The sequence below is a fragment of the Chelmon rostratus genome, chromosome 14, assembly GCF_017976325.1.
Source record: "Chelmon rostratus isolate fCheRos1 chromosome 14, fCheRos1.pri, whole genome shotgun sequence".
Taxonomy (NCBI): Eukaryota; Metazoa; Chordata; class Actinopteri; order Chaetodontiformes; family Chaetodontidae; genus Chelmon; species Chelmon rostratus.
The window spans coordinates 26,582,347-26,608,453 of NC_055671.1; the positions used below are offsets into that span (position 1 = coordinate 26,582,347).

Consider the following 26,107-nt stretch of genomic DNA (forward strand, 5'->3'; position numbering starts at 1 on the left):
AACTAGTCAGAAGACTCGAGTTTGGCCATATATGAGACTAATCATGGTTTGTTTTTTTTCAGTGAAACCTGCAGCAGTGACAAAGTGATTTCTCTGAACTGTGACAACCAACGTGAGACACTCACTGTTAAAACTACTTCATTTGTTCATGTAATTTAAAGATGGAAGCTGGAGTTTACTATGCTTTACATGTGGAGATGATGGCGTCTCTGTGTGTTATAGCCTGTGGCGTTCGTCTGGTCACTAATGACACAAAGGAGATGGACCAATCAGCAGAGAGGATACCTGGTCAAGGTAAAGGAGTGAATACTATTTTCAGTTTGAGTCTGACCTCTTTTTGATGTCATCCTGTCTTGTCTCCTGTTTGTTGTTGTCCATCAGGTGAGGGCAGAGTGGTGGGCGGGGTTAATGCTGCGAAGGGGGCGTGGCCTTGGATCGTGTCTCTGCACTGGATGGGTAATTATGAATGTGGAGCCTCACTGATTGGCAGAGATTGGCTGCTGACTGCTGCACACTGCGTCCAGGGGTGAGACAGTCAGTGATGACACAAATACTTTATATACAGCATTTTTAAAGAATTGAGTCTTTTTGAAACTATGACACTCGTCCACCTGTGACACCATTAATAACTAATTAAGCCTCACATATATATTATACTCAACACTTTCTGACATGTGGGACAAATGTAGTAGCATTTGTTTGTCTCTAACAAGTCAGCTACAAAGAAAACACTTTTCAAAGTGCACACATGGTTTTACTTTGCCATTATCTGTAGCAGAGAGAATGGAAAGGCTAGTTAGCTCTTATATTAGAAAATGGTTGGGTGCTCCCAGGTGCTTAAGCAATGTAGCTTTGTATGGGAAAGGAATGCTTCAGCTGCCAGTATCCAGTCTAACAGAGGAGTTTAAATGCACTAAGGTTAGGACAGAACTTTTATTATCTGGGAGTAAGGACATGTTAGTTAGCAATGTGGTTCCGAATCCTTCTGGGGGGAGGAAATGGAACCCAAGGGCAGCAGTGCAGGAGGCAGAGGCAGCTCTTAGGCATGCAGAAATAGTAGGAAATGTTCAATTTCGCCGGGGAGGCTTGGGGCTTGGCCCAGGCAAACCAGTGTGGAATAAAGCAGGTCTAAAGGAGAAAAGAAAGCTTGTAGTGGAACAAGTGCGTAGGCAGGAGGAGTTGTTTAGGGGGGCAAAAGCAGTTGGTCAAGCCAAACAGGGACAATGGTTGAATTGGGAAGGTGTTGAGAAGAGGAAACTTAGTTGGAGGGACCTGTGGAATATGGAGGAAGGCCATATTAAATTTCTGATAGGGGCGACATACGATGTGTTGCCAACCCCGCAGAACCTAAGTCTCTGGGTACAGGGCGATCAATCGTGCCCACTCTGCTCAGGTACAGCAAGTTTAAAGCACATTTTGTCAGGTTGTAGAATTAGCTCATCACAAGGCCGGTATACATGGCGGCATAATCAGGTGCTGAGAAGCTTAGCCGCAGGCATTGAGGAGAGAAGGAAGCAGGTGAATTCTGGAAGTTCTAGAAAGGAGAGGTTAGATGTGCAGTTTGTTCGAGAGGGGGAGAAAAATAGAGCTGCTAAGTCAGGGAGAAAGCAGGTAGGTGGCTGCCTGGTAGGGGCTGATGATTGGCAAATGCAGGTCGACTTGGGAGGAAAGCTAGTTGTGCCCCAGGAAATAGTTTATAGTAATCTGAGGCCGGACATTGTCTTATGGTCCATGAGTAAAAAGACTGTGTATTTTATTGAGTTAACAGTCCCTTGGGAAAATTCAGTGGAGGCAGCTTATGAAAGGAAGAAGACTAAGTATGCAGATTTAAAGACAGAATCTGAGCAGAGGGGATGGAAGACCAGGGTCTGTCCGGGTTGAAGTGGGGTGTAGAGGTTTTGTTGCAGGGTCAGCTGTTTCACTGTTGAGGGAGCTGGGAGTGCATGGGCAAAATTTAAGAAAGACAGTGAGGGAGATGTCAGATGAGGCTGCTAGGTCTAGTCAGTGGATATGGATCAGGAGAAATAATAGTAGTTGGGGGGTGAAATAGGGACAGTGAGGGGGGGGGGGGGGCAGAGGACATGCATGCCTAACCCGGCAAGAGAAGAGGTTAAAGTCTGAACAAGACACCTCTCCTATGCTCTGCTTTCCCCGCCCCATCTTCTCGCTCTGCCAATAGGAAGAGAACCAGGAAGTTTAGATAAGGTGGGGGTGTGGCCAGCTAGAGTCTCTCTTTGGGACCATGCGGCCTGTTCAGGTGAGTTTGCGTGGTAAGACACAGAGTTGGCTTGTTTTTTGATCTTTTTGGTTGTTTTCCTGTTTTGTTTGCTTCTTGAAGGAAATGTTAGGGTTTGTTTTCCTGCTCTGGTTGCTTTTTGAAGGAAATGGTAGGGTTTGCTGCTTCTTGAAGGAAATGTTAGAAGAGGCTGTTAAATCTAGTCTGTGGTTTAGGCCTCCACCTTCAGCACCTTCTAAATTTTCCACCCCCTACCCGAACAAGGGTCTGTATCCAATCCCTACTTTCATCTTTTGACTCTACCTCTTTATTTTCTATCCCCTACCCGAACCAGGGTTTGTATTCCCACCCCGCTTTTTCTTGGTGCAGTTGGTGAGAGGCAGGGGTAGATGATGGTAGTGTGGCAATCGGCAGTTACATGTGGCATCTAGGCCTGTGGTGGCATTGTAGCAGCTAACAATAGCTAAAGCGGTGAGAGTATGATAGTATCTTAGCAGTTAGTATTGGTAGCTAGCAATTACCATTAACAGTATAGGTGAATCTAGCTTTATTGTCTTCTTCTGTTCCTCTTAGCAGGTAGCGGTTAGCACGTAACATTAGCTAAATGGTAGCATCGGAACTGTATTGTCTTCTTCTGTTCTTCCTAGCGGTTAGCATTAGCATTAGCAATAGTTAAATGGTAGCATCGGTACTGGCCACTACCTGGAGCATCTCTGGGTCAGTTGAACGTGGTGGTGCTGTTTGGATTGTGTAGGAGCAGTGTGAACTGGCACTAGGGGGGGTGACTCTGGGACGCCGGAGTTCACTGCCTAACCTCCTGGAGGTGTAGTGGGACTAAGTAGGCGAAACACCGTTGAAGGGAGGTTTCCACCTGATGACCCCCAGAGACGTGTTAGGAATCACTGCTCTTTGGCAGGTATAGAGGCAGATTAGAGCTCCAAGGTTCTTCACTGAGAATGAATCCTCTTTTTGAGCACAAGTATCTTGTGTTTAAATTAACTGATGTCTGACACAAATATTTCCTTATGCAGTTGTTGATTATGCTGATAAATGGTTTGAATTTGATTACATTTTCATCAGGGCTTTAACATTTGTCTCATCACAGTTTAAGTGAACAATTAGCTGAAAGTAAAGCTGTAATTCAGCTCATTTGATTTGCATTACGTGCAGTGAAATATGATGTGATGTCTGTTTTGAAGCATGTTCCACATGTTGAAAGTGATGGAGCACAAAACTGAAGGTTTCTGCTACTTGTCTTCTGGTTTCATTGAGATTTAACTTCATCGATCACTTTATTTTTGATCAAAGAGCAGTTTGTTGAGCAGCAGTGAAACAAAGAACACAGGTCCAAACTGTATAACATAAAAGTAAAATGTTTCCCTCATAAAAATATGAGGGAAAGAAAAGATCTGGAGCTCACAGTTATAATAAGAGCTGAATGAGCTTAATGTTTCCACATTAAATGTGTTCATGAGAGTATTAGAGGTCTGTGTCCAGCTAACAGCGGTCTGCCTTTGGATGCACAGGTTCTGAACATATTACTACAGTTTATTCAGTGCCAGTCAAAAGTTCAATGTCTTTTCTTTATTTTCTAATTGTAGATCAACATCGAAGACATCAAAACTGTAAGAGGATATATGGATAAATGTGTTTCATACTTTAAGAAGTGGCCAGTGTTTGCCTTGATGGCAGCTTTGCACACTGTCGTGTGCATCTTCTTATGTTACGGACCATCAGTTGTGTTGCAGAAGTCGTGTTGGTATGCAGTAAATAGCCTTATTCAACGACTGTGGTAATCAATATTATGGTAGGAACTGGTCAACTTAGCACAGAGAGACAACAGTCCATCATTACTATAAGACATGAAGGTCAGTCAGTCCAGAAAGTTTCGGTTCAGAGGGCAGAGGTTCAAGCGCAGGTCACAGCACAAAACTCAAGTTCACACCAGAATTTATTTACAATAAAGTTTATATACAAAAACCACGACTGCTATAATAATACACAGAGTGAAGTGCAAGTAGCTAACCAAATACTCTGAGAAAATATTTACACAAAATCCAAATTCTAGGCTCAATAGAGACGTTACTGGACAAACTAAGAGGAAACAAGCCGAGCTAATGGGGGACTAATTGCAGACTGGACAGATAACTACGGGACCAGAACTCAGTATCAAATTAAGCCAGGAACAAACTAAAGCTCCGAAGAAAACTTACACTACAGGACCAACGAGAGACAAGGGTTACTGACGGAGACTGAGGGGAAAGACTGGAAGGAAAAGCAGCCAACAGCTCTTTATATAGAAAACCGTTTATCATGAAGCTGCTGAGAGAACGACCCCAGAGAGCAAAGCTGCCATCAAAGCTAAAGGAGGTGAACTCACTTCACTATGATATAATCCCACCAGTGTCCTTGATGTCTGCAGTATTAATGTACACTCAAGAAATATGAAAATAAGAATGAAAACGTGCGTCCAAACAATCTTTGATTGGCTCTGTATATACAGCATATCATCATCAAAAAGTTTCGAGGAAACAATATAAACGATCACAACATTCATTAAATCCGTATGTTTCACTTGTGGTCAGAGAACAGATCAGATCAGTTCATTCATTTGTCAAATCTTCCCTCCACAGGAGGAACAATCCCCAGCTCTGGTCAGCTGCTTTAGGTCTTCACTCTCAAAGTGGTATCAACTCTTTGGATGTTCAGACCCGACAAATTGATCGCATCGTCATCAACAGACAGTACAACCGACAAACTAAACAAGCTGACATCGCCATGATGCATCTGCAGCAGCCAGTCAACATCACCCGTTAGTAACAATACACAAAATATGCAGCACAGGATGAGGCTCTGGCTCAAACTACGGTTCATACAGGAAAAAACAGAGAAAAAAAACACATCATCATGGTGACAATCAAGGCTTTTTTATTTTAAAATTAGAACCATTGACCCAGCAATACAAAAGCTGTTTTAGCACAGCGAATTAAACATGAAAATATCACACCATACGTCTTCACATTACTTTGATTGGTCCACAGTAGTCTGTACTGACGGTGGCTCTTCTGGTTTGGCCCTGAGGTGACAATACTTACTTATTGGTGCTGTGTTGGCATGTAGGATCCAATACTTCAGCCTTAGCCCAGAGAGCGTATGGCATCTTCCTCCATGACCAACTCGCTCATGAATGTCTCTCAGAATGAGCTTGGGTTGTCAGTGTGGCTCTCTTTAGCTAAGAGAAAAGCATGTCGGAGTTCCTGTTCATTGCTGACTTGCTTGTCCTTCCTCAAGCTCTTAACAATCCTTTGAAGACTGGATCTACTCTGAGGATGACCCTGCTTCTCTTTAAATCAGGGTTTTCCTTTTTTCAAAACAGCCATTTCTTCTGGAAAGCACTGACTTTGACTGCGACTGATCATTGTCTATTCGTCCTGTGTCACGTCAAGTGAAAGCCTTTGAACTCGTTCATTTGCTGTATGACTGTTTCTTTGTTGTCACCATTCTAGAGCTTTTCTGTGAACTCTTTTGTTGTCCGGTTTCTGTTTGTCTGACCATCTGCATCCATGCTGCGGTGTTCTTGACATCACGACACCTCGAGAAGTGTTCAGACAACTTTTTTGTCAGATCTCTTTCCTCCTTTGCTGAAATGTGATTCTGAGGAAATGGGACCCAGCTCTTCAGTTAGTGCTGGAAAAATCTTTCCAAAGAAATTCTGTGCCCTAAATCCATGTTCTTGATTTCAAGAATGCCTCTGTGGTCACGCTCTGTGAGGAACATTGTGAACATGATATGAATTTTACCCATGACACATGACAATTAACTGGCATCAATGAAATGATGCTTTAGGCATCGATCAACACAGAAGCCATTCAGCTGGTTCAGGTCTGAACGCCATCTTTTCATTTGGATTCCCACAACTCCTGGAGAAGGGTTAGGGTTAGTCTCTCCTACCCCATTGTTTTTAGAAGAATGCTTGTAGTCTGTCCCATGATGTTGACTTCATTCACAATTCTTTACATTATTTGTTATTTATCTTACTTTTTAATGAAAAACGCAGATTTCAGAGCACCAATTTGGGTTTCAATGCCTGGTGCACTTATTTCTTCTTCTTCTGCCACCGATGGCAGACAATGGTAAGTTTTGTCTTCCTCTGAGTTTTCAGACACAGTACTTATCCCATTGACAAAGCTACTACCTTTGGTGGTACGTTTAATGGCTTGTATCCAGACGCTTTGTTGGTTGGACAGGGATCTTGAATGTCTCAAAAGATGGGATCTGAGCTGATCCTAGCGCAGTGTACCAGGTCTTTGAAAGTTGCTGACCTGTCCTAGTTCCTAAGCCTGAAAATAAGTTTGGAAATAATTATTCTCAGGTTGGAAGGTGTATTCATCTCTTCTACATACTGACCACCTGCAATGCACTCGAACATCCTCTTCCTCATATCAACTTGATATGTTTGGGATGAAGCTTCAAATTCATCAAGACCCTTAAATTTTTCAGTAAATTCGGCTAAGCCAGCTTCCTCTTGCCAGCTTTCCTTTTTCCATTTGATGCTTCTTTACAAGCATATTTGCATGAACTCATAGAAACACTCTCTCTGTCTCAACCTGTGCTTTTAATCTTCTGATGACTGAGGACATGTACTTGTACATGATGTACTTCACACAGTGCACCCCTTGTGTGATGTACCGGCCATACATCACAAAGCTCTTCAAGCTGTTATTATTTAAGTAGGAACAAAAAATACTATTTGGACCCCTACAATGACAGTAATTTCAGCAGTGTAGCAATAAATACATCAAGGACCCATCAAGTAATGTGTGTATAATTAAAATAAATGCATTCAACAGTGAGTAAAACAAAATGTTTTCCCTTGTGTTTAAAGACAGCAAATGTCAAACATGTCATGTACATGTCATCCATGTCACAATAATGGGTATCTACATTTCAAAACAAGGTGACATACCCTTGTAAATAACATTTAAAGGCAAAAGACAGGACTCAGTAATATTATGATACAAAACATCAGCATAATCCAAAAGAAGTAGCAACAACTGGATGACAGGTTTTTTATCAGACATCAAAAGAAAAACAGAATTTCTGGGGTTGGTTTATTTTCTATGAACAGCATCTATATGGAGGTCAAAAGAAAGAACATAATCAATAATAATATAAAGGTATTTTATACAATAGATTTGTGATAATGAAGAGTCCTCACTAAAAAGCAGATGTCACCAGCTCTGTACATCATACCGAAGAAAACAGTCAATTTTAATGTGAAATTCTCAAGTATACATAATTGTGTCATCTGCATACACTTTGAGTCCAGAGTCTTATTGTCGTAAATTATAAACTTCTCAAAGTGGATTGAATCTTTCATGACACAACTGGTGCTGGTTGTGTTTTACAGCCTCCGTCGAGCCGGTGTGTTTACCTCCCGAAGGTCAGGATTACACAGCAGGAAGAAAATGTTTCATAGCTGGATGGGGACGAGACACTGAGGGTGGTAAAAACAGCCGTCAAGATACACAAACCTCAACACACACACACACACACACAGCCGTCAAGATACACAAACATCAACACACACACACACACACAGCCGTCAAGATACACAAACATCAACACACACACACACACAGCCGTCAAGATACACAAACATCAACACACACACAGCCATCAAGATACACAAACATCAACACACACACACACACAGCCATCAAGATACACAAACATCAACACACACACACACACAGCTGTCAAGATACACAAACATCAACACACACACACACACAGCCGTCAAGATACACAAACATCAACACACACACATCAACACACACACAGCCATCAAGATACACAAACATCAACACACACACACACACACAGCCGTCAAGATACACAAACATCAACACACACACACACACACACACACACACAGCCGTCAAGATACACAAACATCAACACACACACACACACACACACAGCCGTCAAGATACACAAACATCAACACACACACACAGCCGTCAAGATACACAAACATCAACAGACAGCCGTCAAGATACACAAACATCAACACACACACACACACAGCCATCAAGATACACAAACATCAACACACACACAGCCGTCAAGATACACAAACATCAACACACACACAGCCGTCAAGATACACAAACATCAACACACACACACAGCCGTCAAGATACACAAACATCAAAACACACACACACACAGCCGTCAAGATACACAAACATCAACACACACACACACACACACACACAGCCATCAAGATACACAAACATCAACCAACACACAGCCGTCAAGATACACAAACATCAACAGACACACAGCCATCAAGATAGACAAACATCAACACACACACAGCCGTCAAGATACACAAACATCAACCAACACACAGCCGTCAAGATACACAAACATCAACACACACACACACAGCCGTCAAGATACACAAACATCAACACACACACACACACAGCCGTCAAGATACACAAACATCAACACACACACACACACAGCCGTCAAGATACACAAACATCAACACACACACACACACAGCCGTCAAGATACACAAACATCAACACACACACATCAACACACACACAGCCATCAAGATACACAAACCTCAACACACACACACACAGCCGTCAAGATACACAAACATCAACACACACACACACACACAGCCGTCAAGATACACAAACATCAACACACACACAGCCGTCAAGATACACAAACATCAACACACACACACACACAGCCGTCAAGATACACAAACATCAACACACACACATCAACACACACACAGCCATCAAGATACACAAACCTCAACACACACACACACACACACACAGCCGTCAAGATACACAAACATCAACACACACACACACACACACACACACACAGCCATCAAGATACACAAACATCCACACACACACACACAGCTGTCAAGATACACAAACATCAACACACACACACACACAGCCGTCAAGATACACAAACATCAACACACACACACACACACACAGCCGTCAAGATACACAAACATCAACACACACACAGCCGTCAAGATACACAAACATCAACACACACACACACAGCCGTCAAGATACACAAACATCAACAGACAGCCGTCAAGATACACAAACATCAACACACACACACACACAGCCATCAAGATACAGAAACATCAACACACACACAGCCATCAAGATACACAAACATCAACACACACACAGACGTCAAGATACACAAACATCAACACACACACAGCCGTCAAGATACACAAACATCAACACACACACACACACACACACAGCCATCAAGATACACAAACATCAACCAACACACAGCCATCAAGATACACAAACATCAACCAACACACAGCCGTCAAGATACACAAACATCAACCAACACACAGCCGTCAAGATACACAAACATCAACCAACACACACACACACAGCCATCAAGATACACAAACATCAACACACACACACACAGCCATCTAGATACACAAACATCAACACTCACACACACAGCCGTCAAGATACACAAACATCAACACACACACACACAGCCGTCAAGATACACAAACATCAACACACACACACACAGCCGTCAAGATACACAAACATCAACACACACACACACACAGCCGTCAAGATACACAAACATCAACACACACACAGCCGTCAAGATACACAAACATCAACACACACACAGCCGTCAAGATACACAAACATCAACACACACACACACAGCCGTCAAGATACACAAACATCAACACACACACACACAGCCGTCAAGATACACAAACATCAACACACACACACACACAGCCGTCAAGATACACAAACATCAACACACACACACACACACACACACACAGCCGTCAAGATACACAAACATCAACACACACACTGTAATGGCAAAAACAGTTTTTGGCTTTTCCTGTAGCCCACAAGTCCTTTCCATTTTCCCATCACATCAGAAGGCAGATTTCAGTGTCAGACTCACACCCTTAATAATCCAACGAGCTGGTCGTGGCTGGAATTGTTGCTGATTTTATTGCAAATAAAAGAAAATACAAACAAAAGGATGCAATGGTATGCAAAAGATAAAGTCTACAAAATATCACAACTACAAAACAATATTCAGCACAGGTGAGCAGCGTGCGTCGTAGGCGGGCGAGGTCAATGACTGTATCCTGCTGCCTGCCTTCCTACAGTCATGCGCAATAGGCATCCATTTACCCGGTGGTGGTGGCACCATTCACCACCTATAGAGGACGCAATCTCACAAAATGCAGAAAACAACAAAATATGAGTACAAGCAAAATAAACTCCAATGTGGCTCCTACACACACACAGACGTCAAGATACACAAACATCAACACACACACAGCCGTCAAGATACACAAACATCAACACACACACACACACAGCCGTCAAGATACACAAACATCAACACACACACACAGCCGTCAAGATACACAAACATCAACACACACACAGACGTCAAGATACACAAACATCAACACACACACACACACAGCCATCAAGATACACAAACATCAACACACACACAGCCGTCAAGATACACAAACATCAACCAACACACACAGCCATCAAGATACACAAACATCAACACACACACAGCCATCAAGATACACAAACATCAACACACACACAGCCGTCAAGATACACAAACATCAACACACACATAGCCGTCAAGATACACAAACATCAACACACACACACACACAGCCATCAAGATACACAAACATCAACACACACACAGCCGTCAAGATACACAAACATCAACACACACATAGCCGTCAAGATACACAAACATCAACACACACACACACAGCCATCAAGATACACAAACATCAACACACACACACACACACAGCCGTCAAGATACACAAACATCAACACACACACACACAGCCGTCAAGATACACAAACATCAACACACACACAACCGTCAAGATACAAAAACATCAAAACACACACACACACACAGCCGTCAAGATACACAAACATCAACACACACACATCAACACACACACAGCCATCAAGATACACAAACCTCAACACACACACACACACAGCCGTCAAGATACACAAACATCAACACACACACAGCCATCAAGATACACAAACATCAACACACACACACACAGCTGTCAAGATACACAAACATCAACACACACACATCAACACACACACAGCCATCAAGATACACAAACCTCAACACACACACACACACAGCCGTCAAGATACACAAACATCAACACACACACAGCCGTCAAGATACACAAACATCAACACACACAGCCGTCAAGATACACAAACATCAACACACACACATCAACACACACACAGCCATCAAGATACACAAACCTCAACACACACACACAGCCGTCAAGATACACAAACATCAACACACACAGCCGTCAAGATACACAAACATCAACACACACACACACAGCCGTCAAGATACACAAACATCAACACACACACACACAGCCGTCAAGATACACAAACATCAACACACACACAGCCGTCAAGATACACAAACATCAACACACACACACACAGCCGTCAAGATACACAAACATCAACACACACACAGCCGTCAAGATACACAAACATCAACACACACAGCCGTCAAGATACACAAACATCAACACACACACACACACAGCCATCAAGATACACAAACATCAACACACACACACACACAGCCATCAAGATACACAAACATCAACACACACACAACCATCAAAATACACAAACATCAACACACACACACACACACAGCCATCAAGATACACAAACATCAACACACACACAACCATCAAAATACACAAACATCAACACACACACAGCCATCAAGATACACAAACATCAACCAACACATACACACACACACAGCCATCAAGATACACAAACATCAACACACACACACACACACCGCCATCAAGATACACAAACATCAACTCACACACAGCCATCAAGATACACAAACATCAACACACACACAACCATCAAAATACACAAACATCAACACACACACAGCCATCAAGATACACAAACATCAACACACACACAACCATCAAAATACACAAACATCAACACACACACAGCCATCAAGATACACAAACATCAAAACACACACAGCCGTCAAGATACACAAACATCAACCAACACATACACACACACACAGCCATCAAGATACACAAACATCAACACACACACACACACACCGCCATCAAGATACACAAACATCAACTCACACACAGCCGTCAAGATACACAAACATCAACCAACACATACACACACACACAGCCATCAAGATACACAAACATCAACACACACACACACACACAGCCATCAAGATACACAAACATCAACTCACACACAGCCGTCAAGATACACAAACATCAACTCACACACAGCCGTCAAGATACACAAACATCAACCAACACATACACACACACACAGCCATCAAGATACACAAACATCAACACACACACACACACAGCCGTCAAGATACACAAACATCAACACACACACAGCCATCAAGATACACAAACATCAACACACACACACACAGCTGTCAAGATACACAAACATCAACACACACACACAGCCGTCAAGATACACAAACATCAACTCACACACAGCCGTCAAGATACACAAACATCAACACACACACACACAGCCGTCAAGATACACAAACATCAACACACACACAGCCATCAAGATACGCAAACATCAACAGACACACAGCCATCAAGATACACAAACATCAACAGACACACAGCGCTGGTTTCATGTCGGTGTGTTCACACCTGAGTGATGCACCTCTAATGAGGACAGTGTAAATGAAATCAGTGTTTAGTTTAGTTCGTGCACACGTGATGCCTCATGTTGACGCACACAGTAAAGCGAGGCCGACATAGAGACTATATGGTGGACAGTTAGTGTCCACTCCATGAGGGACACCTGTACGGTGCAGCGGCCATGATGCTCAGGTTCTGTTGACATGACTGCATCATTTCAGAGGTGTTCCTAATATTCTAACCACCTCGTGTTTAAACAGGGAGGACACTATGACCTCAGTGACAGACATACACAGTCTGTGTATATATCCACCTGTCTCTCTTTCCACCTGTCTGTCTCTCGAAGGTTCTCGCCCTAACATTCTCCAGGAGGCTGAGGTTCCTCTGGTCGGTCAGGATCAGTGTCAGATTTGGTTACCTGAATACACCATCACCTCCAGCATGCTGTGTGCCGGATACCCCGAGGGGGGGATCGACACCTGCCAGGTAACGACTCACCTGGATTCACCTGGACTCTACAGTCCCCTCACCATCAGACGGTGATACAGAGCAGCTCTTTAGATGACCTGAGACGGTCAGAGAGGAGGTGATAGTGAACACCTGTGTAACATCGACACACCTGATGACACCAGGCTGTGTGTGAGGCGGTGCTGATGTCACACAGGTGACACCATCAGCAGCGACATTTTGGTTTCTATGCAGAAAAATCACAGACAAGCAATCTTCTTTCCACACTGTTTCCAGGGCGACTCTGGAGGCCCACTGATGTGTCTGGATGATGGGCACTGGACTGTGATTGGTCAGTTAGACACACACACACACACACACACACACACACACACACACACACACACACAGAGACATAGTATGATACAGATGAGGTATGACAGAAACACTGTATTCTGATTGGTTCCTGACAGGTGTGGCATCGTTTGGGACTGGCTGTGGGCGTCCTCAGAAACCAGGGGTCTACGCCCGAGTTTCTGCCTTCACGTCCTGGATCGCCCAGACCAGACGCTCCTCATCTTCCTCTTTCTCAATTTCCTGAGTGTACGACTGTTAATATATGAAATAAATACATAAATGAATGTTATTGTAACTGACGAAGATGAAGTTCAACAGCTTCCTCAGTCTGTCACTGATGCCTGATTTTCATTGATTTCACTGTTTAACTCCTAATAAACAATAGCCAGATGTTTTTATTTGACATTAATTTTTAATAAAAGACTTGATGAAACCAGGTTTTCAGACTAACCTTTTCGTCAGCAGGCTCAGGTATGATAATGGTACTAAAGGTAATTAACTTGGCCTTTTAAAAAGATTTTATTTCATCAGCTGTAAATATGATACAGTTAATTATATTGTATCTGATATTTTTGCAAGATCCTGGATGGTGTTCTCTATCTTGCCAGGACAACATTGGGGAGATCAAGTCGAGAGTGATTGGATGTTCAGGGACCCCTGTCTTCTAAATGGACTCAAACAGGGACGGTGAAAATGGGCCTTTGAACAAAAGGACATTATATATATTTAATATTTGGTTGATCTGATCATACCTCAATGACATCACTAAAAAACACAAGTATTTGATTAGAATTTTTTTTAAGACAGACAGAGAAGCAGGCAGTCAGTCAGGTAGGCAGACAGACACAGAGACAGACAGACAGTCAGACAGACAGAGTCAGACAGACAGACACACACACACAGACACACAGAGACAGACAGACAGTCAGACAGACAAAGATGGATGTTGAGGCTTTTTACACAGGCTGTGGTCACATCAGTTTAGGTCCAGCAGGGGGCGAAAATTAACTGGAACAGACTAGAGTAACCGAATCAGAAGCAGAAGAAGAAGAGGAGGGTCAGTGTCCCGGAAGTGATATCTGCGTGACTCGGCTGGGTAACCGGTGTTACCAGGTACGAAAATAACTCAGCTGGTTTTACTTTGTTTAGTATTTTACTCTTCAGTCAACGCCAGGCTGATAACATGATGCTGATTTGTGACGTATCAGACGGTTGACAACATGATTGCAGTCCGGAGGTGACTGTTAGCTTAGCTGTTAGCAGTTAGCTGTGTGTTCGCAGTTAGCTGTTTCGTAGCTCCGTCGCAGAGGCTTCCAGTGTTTCTATAAATGCAAATCAAACGGTTTGTTGCTTTGTGGAGTTTTTCTCACGGTCTCTATCAAACCGTCAATGTAGAACTCGTCTGATACAGAGGAGGTTAAACTAAACAGCTATTGATTAGTTAATATTAACAAACTGGTCATTAGCAGACATGAAATAGGCTCCGGTTTGTTTTCTCTCAGCACATTCAGTCAGTTCAGCTGCTTGTTTGACAGAAAATAATGTTCAGCTTTTCTGAGTGTGTCTCCTCTACAGCTGATGTTCACAGTGGGCTCCTGTTTCCCTCAGTAGTGACTGCAGTCTGTAGTCATCACAGTGGGCTCATGTTTCCCTCAGTAGTGACTGCAGTCTGTAGTCATCACAGTGGGCTCATGTTTCCCTCAGTAGTGACTGCAGTCTGTAGTCATCACAGTGGGCTCATGTTTCCCTCAGTAATGACTGCAGACACAAGGAGCTCCTGTCAGTCATGAACTGGCTGCACTCCTCTCATGCTGCATTTCATCAGATCACTCTGTAATTTGACTTTTGTGTGAGAATGGAGGAAGTCAGACATATTATTGGTAATCTGATCGATGCTAACATGCTAACACGTACACACAGGCCTGTTTGAGAACAGGACTCCTCCACTGTGCTGGTGTAATGTTCACAGTTATGATCATTACTGATTCTTGAAATCATTTACAGTGAAAATTAAAATCTTAGATTATGATGTTTTATTATTCAGCCCTGATCCCTGCTGTGTAAAACGTAAATAAAACTGAATGCAGCTGTTTTCCAGTCCTCTCTGACTGATATTCATTTGAATACAAACTGCTGGTAGTATAAGTATACGCTCATTCTGAAGTTGTTGTCTGCAACACATTTTGATAAAGTTGGGTTTAACAGGGCTTTACATGACTGACGACATCAGCTTCGTGATTTGTGCGTACGCGGACTCACTGTAGTTTGCTCTTTTTTATTTCATCCTGATTATTTAGTCAAATATATTATAAAGCACAAACAGACAGAGTGCCCAAAGTGCAGAGATGAACTGGTGTAACCAAGAGGCTACTAACTAAATCTATATAATGTAGAAGATGGACATGGGACCTAACGAAGACTCTCTGTGCTTTAATCAGAGCACGCTGGCTCTTACTTACTGTGAGGTGTCGAAGAGTCTGAGTCTGTATACACTTTTAAATCTGATCCTTTATCGAATCCATTTATGGGACTCAAAGGCTCGAGACGTGAGTTGCCCTCAAAAATGTAGGATTGGATTTGGACGTGACATTTGTTGTGTGTTGAAGAAACTAAAGTTGTGAATAACTGAAACTGAAAAGATTCAGTTGAAGTTTGTAGGCGGAGAAACAGAATCTGATCTGAGTGGTAGAATAATTGATTTTCAGTCTGAAGATGAGATCAGACAGAACTTCAGTTTTATGCCAAAGACAGAGTGAGGAGCACAGCAGCAGAAGATATGAAATGTTAAATGTTGCCTGCTGACTGTGGTTCACTTCAGAGTTCACAAGTTTTACTGACACATGTTGTTGCAGTGAACAACCAGAACCATCGTCTGCTCGAGTAGAATGAAATCACACGCTGACTTTCACTCAGAGACGTAGACTCCGCTGACACCTAAAAGATTCAGGACCTGTCTTTTTATTGTTTTACTGTAATTTTGAGTCTTGCATAATGTTCTTCATGTTTATTTTTAGTTGTGTTTTTTGGCTTCAGTTTGAGGTGTGTCTGTGCAGAGGTGTTTGTGCTTGACTGGGACTTACCCTCAGAAACAGTACCAGTAATAGTACCAGTACTGATCTGGTATTAGTACTGGTACTATTACAGTAAGAGTAATCCCAGTGCCTATCAGCATTACTGACTTGTGGACCTTTAACTTGATTTTGTGTCACAGAGCTTAAATATGAGCAGCCGAGCAGCTGGAAAACCCAGAGAGGAGGAGGAGGAGGAGGAGAAGGAGAAGGAGGAGGAGGACTTCTATGACTGCCAGGAGACTCTGGAACGTCCAGACCGAAGAGAGGCGATGGAGGAGGAACCGGCCCGACAGGTTGAAGGGGGTTCGGAGGAATTTCACGTTAAATCTGACAGACTGACTGAAAGAGGAGATGGCACAGATGGGGAGGGAAAAGGACAGGAGGAGGTGCAGGGCAACAGGGTGCGGTCGCAGGGTGCCAGGTTGCAGGAGGAGGTGCAGCGCGACAAGTTGCAGAAAAAGGTGCTGGCCAGCAGTTTGCAGGTTGACAGGCTGCAGGAGGAGGTGCTGGGCGACAGGCTGCAGGGGGAGGTGCTGAGCGACAGGCTGCAGCAGGAGGTGCTGGGCGACAGGCTGCAGCAGGAGGTGCTGGGCGACAGGCTGCAGCAGGAGGTGCTGAGCGACAGGCTGCAGCAGGAGGTGCTGAGCGACAGGCTGCAGGACGATTCAGATTCAGAGCTGAAGGAGGAGAACAGCCTGGAGGTAGAGTTTGATGATGACTACCTGAAGGAGGTGGAAAAGGAGCTGACGGAGGAGGAGAAGGAGGTAAGACCTCCACCATCACCTGGTATCTGTACCTCAATCATTTAAAATGACTTTCAAGGTACAAAATACTAAAATATAACAAAAAATAAACAACAGGTAAATTAAAACAGGTACAAAGAAGCTGATTGGTTGGTTCATGATGGCGGATTGAAAAGAGTTCCTGGTAGTTGACACGTAGTGACTAAAAGCAGATCTCAGGTCAGAGCAAACTTAAAGTGGGTCATTAGACTGAGTTTGATGGAAGCAGCGTAGATGTGCTGTCAGATGTTAGCGTTCATGTTGTTAATGAAAACTACGATGAAATATGTTCGTTAACAACCTTTCTTCACATGACGAGACTAAACTCACCCTGACTGAGAGGCGGATGCCTGTCAATCATCGTTCTGTAATCCAGACAGCTTTGACCATCCTTTTCCTACAAAGTACACGAGTATTGCAGTTGTATTGCAGTATCAACAAACATTTTTTGTTGTTTGTACTTTGCGGATGATTGTCTGTATGTTTTTTTTTAAATGTGAAAAGGTATTTCTGTTTCTGAGGCGTTCAGGCGTCAGCTGTGATGCTGTAAACCAGAGGTCAGTTTATCTTCTTCTCTTTCAGTCTCGACGGCAGCAAAGTTTAACTCTGAAGGAAAAAGGCAACGGCCACTTTAAAGCTGGAGGTAAGTGAAGTCACCATCACACTATGTCCAGTGAGCCAGTGCAAACCAGTATGACTGGTGTAAACCAGTACAAACACATCTTCCTGCAGACTGGTCGGAGGCGGAGCGGAGATACAAGGAGGCGCTGGTTTTATGTCCGGTTTGTTTCAGCAGAGAGAGAGCCGTGCTGTTCTCCAACAGAGCTGCTGCAAGACTGCACCTGGTAACAAACGGCTAGCAGCATGCTAACACTGTAGCAAAAAAGACAAGCTATAATTTTATTGATCACACTGATGCTAGCAACACACTAACAAAATGCTAACAGTGAGGCTAACAAAATGCTAACAGTGAGGCTAACAACATGCTAACACTGTGGCAAAAAAGATAAGCTATAATTTTATTGATCCCACTGATGCTAGCAACACACTAACAAAATGCTAACAGTGATGCTAACAACATGCTAACATTGTAGCTAAAAGCACATTACCACTGAAGATAACAGCACGCTAAGAACATGCTAGGAAAATGGTAAAACTAGTGTAGACACATGCTAACACTAAGAAGCTAACAACATGCTAGCAGTAACACTGTGTCTCTCTCCATCAGGGTCTGAAGGATCAGGCAATCTCAGATTGCACCAGAGGTGAGTGATGACATCATTGTGTACCTGTATAGCGGTGGAGCATCACTGATTGATCTGTGTATTGATTGGTTGCCATAGCGATAGAGCTGAATCCAGACTATGTGCGGGCGTTGCTGAGGAGGGCAGAGCTTTACGAGCAGACTGAGAAGTTGGATGAGGCTCTGGAGGACTACAAGAAGGTTCTGGACTGCGACCCAAACCAGACCATCGCCAGACAGGCCTGCATGGTGAGTTCACTGGCCACTGGGACAGACCAGAGCCAGACAGGCCTGCATGGTGAGTTCACTGGCCACTGGGACAGACCAGAGCCAGACAGGCCTGCTGTGTTGATGATGGACGCTCTTTTAGCGTCTGATATGATGATCAATAGCATTTCTATGGTAGAAGTGATGCAGATTATATAAGCAAACTTTTTCTAACAGCATCAGTTCAGAGTTCAGAGTTTTCACCACCTCTGGAGTCATAATATTCTGGATCAGCTTGAATATAAAACGATGGGGATTGTATTATATTGAACACCTGAACCTCAGACCAGAGGTCTGTAACATCAACAGGAGCCCCAGTCATAACTCACAGAGACATGAAACACGTATTGATCAGTGTGACTTCCACTTCCTGAGGTGGTCGTCATTGTCGATAACCCTTCAAAATCCACTTAGAAACCACAGAAAAAGACACTTTGGAAGTTCCCTCATCATCGTCCTGTTTTTAAGTTTTCTTCAGCATCACAGTGATCCAGTGAGAGCTGTCTGTATCCATGGGTACACGGCTAACAGGAGCTGCTAACAGCAGCTGCTAACAGGAGCTGCTAACAGGAGCTGCTAACAGCTAATTCAGCAGACTGTGAATGGAGACACTGAGGGTGATCTACCGTGACTTTAAGTCATTCACACACGACACTGACTGTAGACCACCTGTAGTAGACCACCTGTAGTAGACCACCTGTAGTAGACCGGTCCAGTTGATGCATTGACTCGTTCACCTTCTTGGTTCATCTTTCACTGATCCAACAATCATCACCGGCTGGTTTGGTTAAATACAGAAAACACTGTAAGGACGAATATTTTCACATTAACTCTGGAATCAAATTCCTGTTCTGTTCATTGAAGTGAGATTAGAATCTTCCTTCACAGCCCGACTGTGGTCCTCGCCGTCTCTCTGCTTCAGCTGGTGGACGTCTTCTCTTTTTGGTTGTATAATAGATAGTTAATGATGCTGTTCACAGGTTGTCTGTCTTCTGTTTGTTTATATCATCAATAACTCTCTCTGTCTCTGCCTGTCTGTCTCTGCCTGTCTGTCTCTGCCTGTCTGTCTCTGTCTGTCTGTCTCTACCTGTCTGTCTCTCTGTCTGTCTGTCCCTGTCTGTCTCTGCCTGACTGTCTCTACCTGTCTGTGCCTGTCTGTCTCTGCCTGTCTGTCTGTACCTGTCTCTGCCTGTCTGTCTGTACCTGCCTGTCTGCCTCTACCTGTCTGTCTGTCTGTACCTGTCTGTCTCTGCCTGTCTGTCTCTGCCTGTCTGTACCTGTCTGTCTCTGCCTGTCTGTCTCTGCCTGTCTGTCTGTCCCTGTCTGCCTGTCTGTCTCTGGCTGCCTGTCTGTCTCTGGCTGTCTGTCTCTGCCTGTCTGTCTGTCCCTGTCTGCCTGTCTGTCTCTGGCTGCCTGTCTGTCCCTGTCTGCCTGTCCCTGTCTGCCTGTCTGTCTCTGGCTGTCTGTCTCTGCCTGTCTGCCTCTACCTGTCTGTCTCTACCTGTCTGTCTGTCTCTGCCTGTCTGTCTGTACCTGTCTGTCTCTGCCTGTCTCTGGCTGTCTGTCTCTACCTGTCTGTCTGTACCTGTCTGTCTCTGCCTGTCTGTCTCTACCTGCCTGGCTGTCTGTCCCTGTCTGCCTGTCTGTCTCTGGCTGTCTGTCTCTACCTGCCTGTCTGTCCGTCCCTGTCTGCCTGTCTGTCTCTGGCTGTCTGTCTCTACCTGCCTGTCTGTCTGTCCCTGTCTGCCTGTCTGTCTCTGGCTGTCTGTCTCTGGCTGTCTGTCTCTACCTGCCTGTCTGTCTGTCCCTGTCTGGCTGTCTGTCTCTGCCTGTCTGTCTGTCCCTGTCTGCCTGTCTGTCTCTGGCTGCCTGTCTGTCTCTGGCTGTCTGTCTGTCTCTGGCTGTCTGTCTCTACCTGTCTGCCTCTCAGAGATTACCTCATCAGATTCAGGAGAGGAATGAGAAGTTGAAGGAGGAGATGATGAGTACGTACTGCACTGAACACACCATCTTAAAGGAACAGTACTCTGCCTACCATTGTTTGAGCTCATTAACTAATCAATGACTGATCAATAATCAATAACTATAACAAGTCACAGTCTTTCACAATAAAATCACAGTTATCAGATATAATTTCAGATTAAAGTCATTTGATTATTAACCTGATGATATCAAACACTTCTCTATGTGACCTCTGACCTCCTACCTGTGACCTCTGACCTCTGACCTTTGCTGCAGGTAAACTGAAGGACCTGGGGAACTTGGTCCTGAGACCTTTCGGACTCTCGACCAACAACTTCCAGGTTAATCAGGACGCAGACACGGGTTCCTACTCCATCAACTTCGTCCAGAACCCAAACAACAACAACAGATGACATCAGCCCTGACAGACGTGACATCACATCCTGTACAGGAACATGTCGACGAGCACGTGTGCGTTCAGAGGAAAATAAAGGCTGCTTCATTTATTTCCTGGTTGTGTCGTTGGTTTTGAATTCTCTGGGGGTTTACGCTGGTTTTCTGGTTTCCAGAGTAATGTGTGCAGCAGGTTAGCTTCAGAGGACCAATCAGATCACTGGAAACATAGTGACATCACTCTTCCGGGATCCTTACAATAAAGACTAATAGATGTTAGTATTGATTCAAAGCTCAGAGTTTAACACGTGATGGTTGTTTTTATAAAGTTTGAGTCCTGACAGCTCAGAATAACATGACAAATAACCTCTGTTGTCTCAGAAAGATAATCAACATGTAGTTATCTCCTAATAAATTATTCATACAACATTCAGTCAGACAGGAAGTAGTTTATTTCTGGACTTTTTTTATCTGTGTCACAGCTTAGAGTAGTTCTAATTTAAACTTTAGTTACAATTTATAATTATTTATGATTGTAAATATGGAGAACAAGCACCAAGAATCAGCAGAATATTTCTATTTTCAACAAATAAGTTCTGACAGACACAAATGATCTTGTTTGATGTTTGTGTTCGTAAACCTGCAGTCATTCATTCAGAAGCTAAACAGTGTTTACTTTCTATAAAACGTACACACACACGCACATACATATAGATACTCGTGTGTGTGTGTGTGTGTATAGTCAGCTTTTATTCTGTATTTTCTCTGTTGCCATATTTTTTCCAACTGCTCTTTCCTGCTGCCTGTCACACCTGAACCCCCCAGTTTGGGATTAGTGAAGCCTTATTGACTGAAGTCTGGTGTTTGCTGCCACCTGCTGGTCATCTGTGCAAACATCACCTCCCTCTGAAGAACACACGCTGTAAAGCTCTGGCTGAAATGATGGAGCAGTTAATTAAAAGTTAAAAATAAAGATTAAAACCTGTTTCCTCCTTAATATTTTAAAAGATTTCACTTAATGTCTGTGTCTGCTAACATTTGTATTTATATTTTAGAAATTCACTGTGGATGAGATTTTTAGACTTTATTGATCTCACAATGGAGAAATTCACCTGTGGTTACATGAAACTTTAAACTTAAACCTGACTGTCGACATGATGTTTGCTGACACTCTGCTGGAGAAACCACTTTTATTTTAGTTTGTTTTTAGCATCAAATTGTCAAAAATAATCTAAAAACTGATGTTCAATTCTTTTTCATGCAAACACAGGAAACAGACTGCAGTTCAACATTTTAATATGAACAACTGACAAACGCAGTTACTGACATGGATACACGTGTGTTATTGATCATAGATGATTGAGGACTGTATCACTGTTACTCATGACATATTGATTATAGATGATCGATCACTGAGCTCTCCTGGACAGCAGCATCTCTCTGATGTTGTCTTCTGCTTCTTTCACGCTGCGTTCAAGGTACAACTTCTTCTGCTGTAAAGCACACCACACACAGTCAGAGCACTGACACACCTGAACACACCTGGACACACCTGGACACACCTGGACACACCTGGACACACCTGGACACACCTGGACACACACTGCAAGTGAAACACATCTCAGTGTGTGTCATGTATTGTGTATTTGTACCTCAAGTTCTTTAATTTTCTCATCAGCTGTTTTATGTCTGTCCGTCAGCTGATTGTTGATTTCCTCCTTGGACTGAAGAATGAACCTGAAACACACACACAGTAGGACGTGACCCCCCACAGGACACCTGAGGGATGCTGGCACACCTGTCTGTAGTTTGTTTACTGAAACCAAACACAGTTCAATCTGTCTCTGTCTATGATCAACTGAATATTCATGTCCTTTTTATGTTATGACCTGTCCAGGTGAACAAAGATCCCGGCTGACTCACATGCGTCCGACTCCCTCGTACAGCCGCGTGTTGTCGGGCAGCATGGTGATCTCGGTGTGAGTTAGCTTAGCAATTTTCTGAACCCGAGTCAGCTGATCGATCTGCAGGTCGGCCAACTTCACCTTCTGCTGCGTGTCGATCATCTTCACCTGCAGCTCGGAGAAGGCCTGCAGGAGAGAGGCACCACTGATGAACACCTGAACATTCTGAACAGGACACGCTTCATTTCTGCGCCCGGTCACAAGAACTGAACAGGTACGATGAGGAATGTGAAGTCGTTTTAATCTGAAGTGAAAAAGGTTTCCTGTTGCTGAACGACCTCAAACTAAAGACCGAATAAACGGTTTAATGAATCAACTCTCGTTCCCATGATGCTGTCCTTCATCTCATCGTGACTGTCTAATTTCACTCCCATCGTTTCAGTTTCATGACAGCAGGCTGTGTTACCATAGCGACAGACAACCAGGAGCCTGAGCCCTCAGGTGAGTCAGGGTGCATCTCATTTCTCTTAATTAACTTCACGTGTTGGAAACGGTGACGTCATGATTTCAAACCTTCACGTTTCCTCGTTATGTTTCCAGAACCGTCTCTGATATATAAACCAAACACTCGTTCTGTTATCTGAGTGAAATAATGTGTTTCATCTTCACTGACAGATCTGGAGTCTGTCTCATTGAACAGGACAGAAGACACAGCGAGGCTGATAACGGTCAGGTCAGAAAGTGAACACCTGTTCACCTGAAGAGGCGTCCAGACAAGAATGAACTCATTCATTCTCATGTGAGTTAATAAAAGTGTTTCATATTTATTTGCTCGTGCTGGAGACTTTTTTAAATAATGTAAATACAAGTATAAACTATAAATAAATCGAGGGCGGGGGGCGGTGGGGGTGTGAATATAACGGTAACTGCAGCAGATCCAGCTGTGTCGCGTCATCAGAAACAGACGTCGCTTCACGTGACGCTTCAGAGGAAAGGACGTCTCAATTCTCCTAAAACATATTTCCTCGTTTCTTCTCTCCTTGCGTGATTTCCTTACGTCCTTCCATGCATCCTCGGTGGGAGGGACTAGGACGCAAGGAAAAGATGCAAGTGAAGGAAACGTGGATTCAGTTAAGAGAAATGGGATGCTCCCTCAGTCTGATCCCACAGGCAAAGATCCGGCCCCTCAGTCACATTAATAGAACACCTGTGTAACCTGCAGACAGTCACACCTGGCGGCGTTGGCTTCTCTCCTGATAAATTTGCAGGTTGTGTGTTTGTAGTTTTGACGCAGCCGCAGTTGAACCGCGTGTAGCTGGTCAGTCTTAGCTAATAATGCTAACCGTTGGCTCGGGTGTTAGCTGCAGTGACGCTGCTGCTAACCGGGCGATTATTAAACAGCTGTTATTTTACCACCATGGCACTTCGTTAAATACAGAAAGCACGTATCAGACAGGTGAGACCAGGTAATACACACACACGCAGACTCTTACCTTCTTCAGCTCCAGGTCTATGGGCGCAGCCATCTTCACCAACAATGAGCCACATCCACTCACACTGCGCAGGTGCGAAGGCGTTCTTCTTCTGACCACAAACTTTGCATGAAAAAGCGTGTTGCTGCCCTCCATAGGTCATTTGTAGAACTCAACTGAATGCGTTTAATGGTTATGTGGGGTGCATCTCTTTTCCCTTATTCGAATCCTCGTTTCCCTCGCTTGCTTGGTTTTTGATCCTCTTCAATGCAAATGTTTTACTTTGATTTTTAACTGTGCAGATCAAGTCCTCCATCAAGGTCAAGACTTTCTGGTCTACTGGAGTCTCGCCTGCTTCTGGAGCTCTCAGGTCACAGTGGCCATCATGAGGTCTTCCTGTGAGGCATGACACCTGCCGAGCAATAACCTGATGGGTCCGGAAACACCTGAGCTTCATCGGGTCACTTAGATGATCCGTAGAACATGACAGATCCAGCGTCGTGTCAAACAAATACGAATCAGTATAACAGTCTGAATACAACTGCTAAAGGCTGCGGTGGAGTTGTCCTGATACATCAGGTGCGTCTCTGTGGGTCAGCTGGCAGACCACGTGTTGCAGGTAACTGCAGTGATGAGCTGAGTGTGTGCGACAGATACACACAGTGCAAACGATCACTGAGTCCATCAGTTGTTGAAGAAGAAACTGATTACATTCACATCTGACTTTGAGTGTAACTCAACAAATCACACGACTGAATGTTTTTCAAAGTTCTCTGTTTTGTGCAGTGAAGAAGAAAATGTTCACTAGTTAAGTTGTTAATGCCAAAATATCTAGTAGTGACACTGGTGGGGGCTTATGAAAAGCCATTTAAGCATTTATTCCGCATCCTTGATATCAAACTGCGATTTCTTCCACTAGTTCAGTCTTCGTTAGCACTAGTTGGACATTTGCTCATACTAGTTGGTCATTGTGTTGTACTAGTTGAGCAAAAACTCTTACTAGTTACTCTTTTCCAGCAACTAGCAGCTCTTTTGTCCAACTAGTTCCAACAGAAGGCTCCAAATGTTTCCTAGTAGAACTAGTGAAGGCCAGAAGTGTCACT

The 26,107-nt window shown here is 43.7% G+C and overlaps 3 protein-coding genes across 3 annotated transcripts in view; 2 read left to right on the forward strand and 1 right to left on the reverse strand.

Moving 5' to 3' along the window:
• tmprss15 (transmembrane serine protease 15) overlaps positions 1–14,161 on the forward strand; it is a 29,919-nt gene extending 15,758 nt beyond the window's left edge. Inside the window, exons 17-24 of the mRNA XM_041952794.1 lie at positions 63–112; positions 223–294; positions 382–526; positions 4,870–5,048; positions 7,647–7,739; positions 13,453–13,592; positions 13,851–13,905; positions 14,027–14,161. Of these exons, the coding sequence (XP_041808728.1) occupies positions 63–112; positions 223–294; positions 382–526; positions 4,870–5,048; positions 7,647–7,739; positions 13,453–13,592; positions 13,851–13,905; positions 14,027–14,154 (862 nt within the window). The 3' untranslated portion in view covers positions 14,155–14,161. The remainder of the gene's footprint in view (positions 1–62; positions 113–222; positions 295–381; positions 527–4,869; positions 5,049–7,646; positions 7,740–13,452; positions 13,593–13,850; positions 13,906–14,026) is intronic.
• Positions 14,162–17,121: 2,960 nt separating this feature from the next.
• ttc1 (tetratricopeptide repeat domain 1) lies at positions 17,122–22,615 on the forward strand. The gene is made up of 7 exons (XM_041952143.1): positions 17,122–17,745; positions 18,346–18,406; positions 18,496–18,608; positions 18,992–19,028; positions 19,107–19,255; positions 21,204–21,258; positions 21,512–22,615. Exons 1-7 carry the CDS (start codon positions 17,131–17,133, stop codon positions 21,646–21,648), a joined length of 1,167 nt encoding a protein of 388 aa, XP_041808077.1. The 5' UTR covers positions 17,122–17,130; the 3' UTR covers positions 21,649–22,615.
• pfdn1 (prefoldin subunit 1) lies at positions 22,080–25,178 on the reverse strand. Its single transcript, XM_041952145.1, has 4 exons — positions 25,026–25,178; positions 23,552–23,718; positions 23,281–23,365; positions 22,080–23,121 (listed from the first exon to the last, which is right to left on the reverse strand). Exons 1-4 carry the CDS (start codon positions 25,158–25,160, stop codon positions 23,038–23,040), a joined length of 471 nt encoding a protein of 156 aa, XP_041808079.1. The 5' UTR covers positions 25,161–25,178; the 3' UTR covers positions 22,080–23,037.
• Positions 25,179–26,107: the final 929 nt, after the last annotated feature.